Here is an 8,563-nt window from a genome sequence, read left to right as displayed (position 1 = left end):
ATTTACATTGATCAATGATCGATCATAGAACCTCTGAAACTACATTTGGGATTCAGGTGTTTTGTCGAATGCAATAACTACCTATGAAGCGAGGATGGTTTATATTTATCTGACATTGCACTATTTTTTAGAATCATCAACCGTCATTCATCTAAATTCTTTGCAACCCAAGTGAATTAATGCACTTTTCTCTTATTCTCGATAACAAGACTTTCCAAATTGTCATTGCCAATATATTAATTGCTTCTCAGTATGATATAAGAAAACAAATGAATCATATGAGCTAACAAACAAATACCAATTTCTTTAATGATGGCTTCACTGATATTGCAGGCAAAAAAATTCCAGTTATTCCAACTCACTACAAGAAAAATGAGATTTAACAACGTGTAATGTACATTGTTAAACACTTTCAACAACAAGCAATCGCAAGTTGTTGATCAAGATGTTGTCTTTAAGGCTATCTGTTTTAACAACATATAAAGCGCATTGTTGAAAGTTATTTGCCTGTTGCTTAAAAGTTTTTAACCACATGCTGTAAATGTTGTCTTCTATAACATGCAGATGCATGTTGTGAATTAGTTTTTTTAAGCAATTTAATATTTTTAACATAATATATTTTTAAATTAATTTGGAAGCTCTCAAACAAATGCATAAAATACAAACTAAAAAACACGAAACATATAATTAAAAAAAATTCCACTTTATTAATTGAATAACATTATAGTATTATATATATATATATATATATATATATATATATATATATATATATATATATTGACAATGCAAAATAAACAAAATGTCAACAACTGGATCTAAACTCTTCAGAAGTTCAAGCTCTGTTGTGTAGTGTCCTCAGAATAACATAAAGAAGTATGCTGCAAAAATAAAATAAATAAAATAAAATGTTAAAGATCTATAAAAAGAAAAAAAAAAGATCAAAAGCAAACGTGCGAACTATTGGAAATCACGTTGAAAATGTTAAATAATAATAATATAAAAAAAGTTTCTAAATTTTCACCAAGTTCATACTTGCAATCGGAAGGTCATGTGCATAATTCTTTCATCCCTAGGCTAGCTCTTCCTAACACATGAGTTTCTCTAAATTCCTTTTATTCTTTTGTCTGTCTACATAATTCTCTCAAGGACGAGTAGTGTATAATTCCAATTGGGTATAATTTTTAATTTCGTAAAAGAAAACGAATGAAAATAAAGTTTAATAGAATCTTCATAATAATACCTTAAAATAAATATAAAAAAAACAAGGGAAGAGCCAATTTAATAGAATTCACTCTATCTTCATGAAACAACTGAAATGAGTGCATACTCAGTCCATTATATCAACTAGAAATGATATTTACTACATCCTGGGCACTACCAGCATGGCATGTTACATCAAAAGCAAGCAAACTTATCATTAGCATGCTCACTTCTTTAATTGGGTAAGAAAAGGATATTTGGATACAAAGTTTATCGAAGGACAAAAAAGCATGAGTGCAAGCCCTTGTGTATGAAATAGTACCCAGAAAAATGCTGAAATAAAAAAAATAAGGTGAAAATTACATATCACCTGGATATTGCAATATCAACATGCTTCTAAGCAAATGTTAGAGAAGTGAGAACCTCAAGTTTTTCCATTAATTAATTAAGGAAAATATAGGAGTGCAAAAGATGACAGCACATGTACAAATTGTAATGCTTTACCAAATCATTACATTGTAAGACTGCAAACTTGAAAGCTTTCTATTGAAGAGACACGGACATGCTGCACATGATGCACAATCTCTGCCTGAAATTACCATGAATGGTTCCAGAAAAGAAACCTCAAACTGTGGTTAAGGTTTTAGCTACTGTTCAGACCACAAACCTACAATAATTAGTATCCAATGCTTCCCCAAAAAAACTAAGTATCAAAAAATGCTGCTGCATACTCTGAATCAAAGTTTGCTTCTATTTCTCTATATTTGCCATTGAAAATCTTAATTATAATGCTTGTACCGTCAACATCTACTCAATAAAGAACAATAAAGAAGTAAAAACAAAGAACCCATCACTTTCCAAATCCAAAAATTTTCTCTCACTTTCTAGCCAACCAAACACCCATTTTCTTTCTCTTAGAACCTCGTCTTCCCACTCAAACTCACTCAATTTCAACTCAAATTCCACCAAAATTTACCTTTAAGTTGAAGATGAGGCAGCTAATTTGCCGTCTTTCTCGCTCGAACTTGAATAACATCGGCAGCAGCAGCTCGAAAATCCCTAATTTGAAAACACGACTATAGCATTTTGTCAACAAAAAAAAAATTAACCTATTATCTTAAAAGATGACAAATAGTTCTATAGTTCTTTGTGGCATTTTGTCAAATATTATGTAAGCATTATATTTCTACACTATATCATTAACAAATCGTTTTCCCCAAATATAACAAATTATAGATCTAAATCACTTTAACAAATACAAGGCTAAGTTTAAAGTTGAGTAACCTTGATGAGAAGAGTGAAAGTTGGAGCCGGGAGCTAGAGCGAAAGTGAGAGCAAGTTCGGGCGTGAGTGTGAGTTGGAAGAAAGGCCAAGACCAATAGCAACAGCAACGGCGAGAATGAGAGCCTGAGTGTGAGCAAGAGCAGGAGCGGGAGTGTGAGCCGGAGTGGGAGAGTCACCAAGAACGAGACCGTGACAGTGTGAGGAACAACAAAGATCTGCTCAATGTTCGAGGGGGAGAAAGGAGAAAGAGAGGGAGAAAGGGAGGGAGAAAGAGAGGAGAAGAGGAGGGAGGAAAAAATATTTTTGATTCAACCAGTTGCCTTATTTTTTTTCCTGTTTTTATTCATTTTTTCTCTTTTTTTTTTAAATTAAAACCACAACCGTTGAATTCAAACAAGCTGAATCCAACGGCTCAAGTTTGGCCCTTGCACCATATAGGGATTTTATGCCCAGCATGGTAGTCGTGTCCTATTTCAATTGATGTTTGCTTGAAAGGTGAAGTTTTGACCACGAAAGAATTGCAGCCGCAAATCTATGACGGACTTGCATTGAATCATGGAATTTCCACAGCTCTTTTAGTTTTACGTTTTTTTGGCCCCCTTATATAGTGGTGGTTGTAACCGGAATTAGTAACCCTATCCGAAATAACAAACCGACTCAAATTTAGTGACATAAACTGAGTTGTAACCCAAACCGCATTTGAACCCGAATTAACAACCCAAATCGGAACTGAATTTGAAACCGAACCGAACGGAAAAAAATTTTCAACCTGTTTGAGTTGAAATCTTAAACCCGAATGGACCTGAACTGAAAACCCTAAAACCAAACTGAATAATTTTTAAAGAAATGGCAACTTCTGTTACAACTCCAAAGCTCACAACAACCTTCTATAACAGACTACCAATTACAGTCCCACTCTCTTCTCACTTTCTTTCGCTACAAAATACCCTAACTCCATTCTCTCACAATTGCTTCTCGCTTCTTTATTTTCAATGCCGACGCCGCCACGTTGCGGCTCGAGCCAAGTCTGATAATGGAGCTGAGCTGCCGAGCCACTACGACTTTGACCTCTTCACTATCGGTGCCGGCAGCGGTGGCGTCCGCGCCTCCCGTTTTGCTGCCAATTTTGGCGCTTCTGTGGCCATTTGTGAACTTCCATTTTCCACCATTTCTTCCGAAACCACGGGCGGCGTTGGCGGCACGTAAGTTTCTAAAACTACTGAACTGCCATTGGATGAAATTGTTATGAGCTTGCATATGTTTTTTTATTATGTTTTATATTTACAGGTGTGTACTTCGTGGATGTGTGCCAAAGAAGCTTTTGGTGTACGCGTCAAAATTTTCTCATGAATTCGATGAGAGTAATGGTTTTGGATGGAAATATGGGACGGAACCGCAGCATGATTGGAGCACTTTGATTGCTAACAAAAATGCTGAGTTGCAGCGCCTTACCGGTATCTACAAGAACATTCTAATCAATGCTGGCATTACCTTAATTGAAGGTCGTGGAAAGGTGGGATTATGAGCGAGTCATGGTTTAATTATTGTTTAGATTACTTTATGCCTTGTGTACTGCGTGATGTACATTTGTATTTTTTATTTTTTATTTTTTTGCTTTTTTTAATTGCATTGATGAAAATTGTGTAGATTGTGGACCCACACACTGTTGATGTGGATGGGAAACTGTATTCAGCTAGGCACATACTGATTTCGGTTGGGGGACGGCCCTTCATTCCTGACATTCCTGGCAGTGAATATGCAATAGATTCTGATGCTGCCCTTGATTTGCCCTCGAAGCCTGAGAAAATTGCAATTGTTGGTGGTGGATACATTGCCTTGGAATTTGCTGGCATCTTCAGTGGTCTAACAAGTGAGGTCCACGTATTTATACGGCAGAAGAAAGTTTTAAGGGGTTTCGATGAAGATGTGAGGAGCGATGGATGATGCTAGATGTTTAATTAATATAACTCTACCCTAAGTTTTATTATGTTATAACATTTACATTATTGTGTATTTGTAGATACGAGATTTTGTTGCTGAACAGATGTCTCTGAGAGGAATTGAGTTTCACACTGAGGAGTCACCTCAGGCTATCCTGAAATCAACAGACGGTTCACTATCTGTGAAGACTAATAAAGGAACAGTTGATGGCTTCTCTCATGTAATGTTTGCAACTGGACGCAGGCCTAATACAAAGGTTTGGAATAGCTTTTCCATGGTCGGTTTTATTTTATTGCTGGCATCATTGGGTCCATTAGGCTATTAACTATGCCATATTGTGGGTGTGAAAATCTGCATAACCAATTTCTCAGTAGAAAGAAATGACAAGCAATGAGCATTTATCTTCTAGGTTTGTAATTATGCATTGTATTTTGATGGAATCCCCTTCCAATGTCGACCATGCAATCCTTAAGATGGCCAATTTTTACTCCTTTTTAGCAACTGCAATCTACGTTTGCAAGTGAATTGATAAAACAGTTATGAAGTCCCTCGCTTTTAGCAGGGTTCATCAAAAATAAATAGTTATGAAATGATTGTTATGAGAATTTCTGGTGCATTGCAGAACTTAGGTTTGGAGAAAGTGGGGGTCAAAATGACCAAGAATGGAGCTATAGAGGTAGTGTTCTTGCATCATTGTACATCTACTGTTTCTTCTGTTTTTTTCCTGTTGTGTTGCTCTTTTTAAATAGTTTCTTCTTCATTGTTTTTCCTCTTCATTATTTCCTTAGGTTGATGAATATTCCGGTACAGCAGTTCCTTCCATTTGGGCAGTTGGAGATGTTACAGACAGAATAAATTTGACTCCAGTGGCTTTAATGGAGGGAGGGGCCCTAGCAAAAACTTTGTTTCAGGCTGAGCCAACAAAACCTGATTACAGGTAACATACAAATCTTGCCCTCAAAAGTGATTGATCAAGTGAGCCCTCCATTAATCAATAGCTGTCATAGGAACTAATTTGTTTTTTAAGGGAGGATTATTATGTTATCCAGTAAAGCTTATGTGTATTTTAGAGCATATAATCTGTATGAGTTACCCGCTATGTTAGGTATCTCGATTACTTTTGTTTGCACTGTTTAGTCAATTGATATATAAATGCCATTTACTGTTTATTGTTGGAATTTAAAAACCATTCCCTATGACTCTTATCATAAGCTGAGGGAATATTTTTCTTCATTTTCAAATTTTAAGTTCATTCTGCTAGAATGTTTGTGAGGTTTTAAGATCTAGTGATGTGAATTTCGGTTGATACCCTAATGCCTTGACATTGTTCCCTCTTCCTTTTTTGTTGGAGAATAGCGCTGTTCCATCTGCAGTCTTTTCTCAGCCACCAATTGGACAAGTTGGTCTTTCTGAAGAACAGGTGACGTTGATTTTTTAGTTAGCATTTATGGAACTAGTGCAGTGAGTCCCTAGTGATTTAACCTTTAAGAAATTCACAGGCTATACAAGAATATGGCGACATTGATGTCTTCACAGCAAATTTCAGACCACTAAAAGCTACTCTCTCTGGGCTTCCAGACAGGATCTTCATGAAACTTGTTTTATGTGCAAAGACGAACAAAGTTCTGGGTTTGCACATGTGTGGAGAAGATGCACCTGAAATTGTGCAGGTTTTTGCCTCCAGCGTCAAAAGCTACTCTTTGCCTTTTTAATTCTTTTACTTTAAAGGTCACAAAGTCCAAAAACTCCCATTTAGTTTTGCTAACCAGAACTACCCTATCCAGCGGCTTTTGGTTGGGTTGGGGGGGTGGGGACTTTTCTCTTCTAAACCTCAAATACCTCAGCTATGTTTAGGAGGCATGAACACTGAACATGCAGTGACCATGCCTTTTTTGAGGATCAAGCACCTCTTTGTCTGAGCTATAATATTGGGGATAATGTGGTACAAATACATGTTTATCATTGCACAATATATAACAATTTCTGTGTTGACCTGGAAGGCAAAAGAACTATAAGTGATTTGAAGAAATAGAGGGTAAAAACAAAATTTAGACATGCTGTTTCATGTTGATCTTTCACTAACGGTGCTTACTGTTTTAAGGCGGTCAAATGATGGCCAAAATCCTTAAATTTAGCATCCAAAGTGGTAACATTTTCTGTGCCAAATCTTGCAGCCCCACCCCAAAGGGTGAAAAAGTTAAAAAAAAAAAAAAAGGAAGCTAGGAGTGAGTTTCAGGGATGCTGTGTATTGTTTTACAGATTTCTCAGATAGTGGGATGGATAAATAATGTTATTGGGATTCTGCAGAATCTAATTGGTCATCTTTTGTACACGTGTTAAATTTCCAGGGATTTGCTGTTGCTGTCAAAGCTGGTCTGACTAAGGCAGACTTTGATGCCACAGTGGGTGTTCATCCAACGGCAGCGGAGGAGTTTGTCACATTGAGGACGCCTACTCGGAAGATCAGAAAGAGCCCTCCGTCTGAGGTTTGTCAAGGACTAGCAGCATTGTTGAATTTTATACTGTAATAAGTTAATTTTAGTAATCTTTTTAGAATCAAGGGAAATTATCTCGGCACCACTTTTGTTTTGTCGTGTATATATCTAACCACCTCAAAATTTTGACATATTTTTTGCACCACCTTTGTTTTTAAGTTTGTATCAATAAACTACATTGACACTAAAAAATGAATATTTTACCCTTAAATGAATTAAAAGACCATTTATTCTACAAAATTTTAAAAAATTAAAAAAATTCTAATTACAAGGATACCCCTAAATTTCATAAAATAAATAAATCTAAACAATATGTTAATTTTTTATAATTATAATTTCATTTAAAAATTATCATGTTAATTTTTTGTAATTATAATTTCATTTAATTTGTATGGGAAAGTTTCTTAATATCAATTATATGGAAGTTTACAATAATTATAGGGAGCTTTTCTCTTCTTGTTAATTTTTGTAAACTTTCTATACTTTATTTAATTACAAAAATTAAATGAAATTATAATTATAAAAAAATTATAATTACAAGATGTTAATTTTTTATAATTATACTGTCATTTAAAAATTATGATCTTAAATTTTGAGATTTAGTTGTTTTACTGAATTTAGGGGTATTTTAATAATTATATTTTTTTTATTTTTCAAAATTTTGTAGAATAAAATAGTCTTTTAGTTTATTTTAGGGGTAAAATGATTATCTTTAGTGTTAAAGTGGTTGATTGATACAAGTTTAGAAACAAAGGTGGTGCAATGAATATATCAAAATTTTGTAGTGGTTAGATAAACATATGACAAAACAAAGGTGGTGCAGAGATAATTTCCCTAGAATTAATTTATTACCTATTCTTAACTCTTTTCCCTACTATGTTCTGGATTTTTGAATAGCCAAGCCTGGATCTCTTATTTTAATATCATGAATGGTTATTAATCTGCACTTGTTAACTTCTTTGTTGTTGTGGGCTGAATATTTCAGGGAATGACTGGTCCTGAGGTTAAGGCTGCAGCAGGAGTTTAGTAGAGTAGAAGCAATCAATTTGCTGCATGTTTTAGAAGGCAATTTCAAGGCGAGTAGGTGTCAGCATTTCTTGCTGAGTAGGATTAAGAATATGTTCATTTAGATTTACTGTTATTTCTCTGTTATATACCCTTCAAGGTGGACCCAAAAAAAAAAAGATTATAATGGATATTGAGAATGAGACTCAAGAATTCCTAGATGCTGCTCTACTTAATGCTTGTGTCATCAAAATGATTTAACACATGTTAAGAATACAATGTTAATATTGCATCTCATTGCCAGGTGGTTTACTGCGAAACCAGCTGGTGAAGCTATTGAACTGTGGTGCATGAATCTTACTGCATGATTGAACTTGAGATATGTGATTAAAAGGATGTGATGTTAATGACATTCGTGGGCACAGGTGAAAGAAAATTTTACAGAACCTTTTGATTCTGAATTTTGTAGTTTGATTCTGCCCTTTCCAGCATAGGAATGAGCATAATAGCATTCTCAGAGCCATCATATGGGCAAATGGGATCCCCTAACGCATTGGAAATATTGATCCTTTCTTTCCGTTGTACATTATGATGGAATGAATACTCGTGAGCAGATATGTTAATTTAATTTTCAA

General features: G+C 34.9%; 1 protein-coding gene and 1 long non-coding RNA gene across 4 annotated transcripts; one reads left to right on the top strand and one right to left on the bottom strand.

Moving 5' to 3' along the window:
* Nucleotides 1-684: 684 nt before the first annotated feature.
* Nucleotides 685-2,935, bottom strand: LOC127901169 (uncharacterized). 2 transcript variants are annotated; one of them, XR_008053285.1, is made up of 3 exons: nucleotides 2,488-2,935; nucleotides 1,244-2,262; nucleotides 685-881 (listed from the first exon to the last, which is right to left on the bottom strand). It is a non-coding gene; the product is annotated as an uncharacterized LOC127901169 (long non-coding RNA). The 2 variants fall into 2 exon arrangements; XR_008053284.1 differs by having other exon boundaries at nucleotides 2,180-2,262.
* Nucleotides 2,936-3,097: 162 nt separating this feature from the next.
* On the top strand, nucleotides 3,098-8,563 carry LOC102611650 (glutathione reductase, chloroplastic). Of its 2 annotated transcripts, XM_006493205.2 has the most exons (11): nucleotides 3,098-3,689; nucleotides 3,775-4,000; nucleotides 4,135-4,413; nucleotides 4,508-4,684; nucleotides 5,051-5,104; nucleotides 5,217-5,365; nucleotides 5,785-5,848; nucleotides 5,928-6,098; nucleotides 6,777-6,914; nucleotides 7,909-7,999; nucleotides 8,233-8,563. In XM_006493205.2, exons 1-10 carry the CDS (start codon nucleotides 3,334-3,336, stop codon nucleotides 7,948-7,950), a joined length of 1,656 nt encoding a protein of 551 aa, XP_006493268.2. In that variant the 5' UTR covers nucleotides 3,098-3,333; the 3' UTR covers nucleotides 7,951-7,999; nucleotides 8,233-8,563. The 2 variants fall into 2 exon arrangements, with proteins under 2 accessions (XP_006493268.2, XP_015381057.2); XM_015525571.3 differs by lacking the exon at nucleotides 8,233-8,563 and having other exon boundaries at nucleotides 7,909-8,225.

The sequence above is a fragment of the Citrus sinensis genome, chromosome 3 (genome assembly GCF_022201045.2).
Source record: "Citrus sinensis cultivar Valencia sweet orange chromosome 3, DVS_A1.0, whole genome shotgun sequence".
NCBI classification, from domain to species: Eukaryota; Viridiplantae; Streptophyta; class Magnoliopsida; order Sapindales; family Rutaceae; genus Citrus; species Citrus sinensis.
Note: the sequence above shows the minus strand (reverse complement) of the source record. Positions and strands in the feature narration are given on the sequence as shown.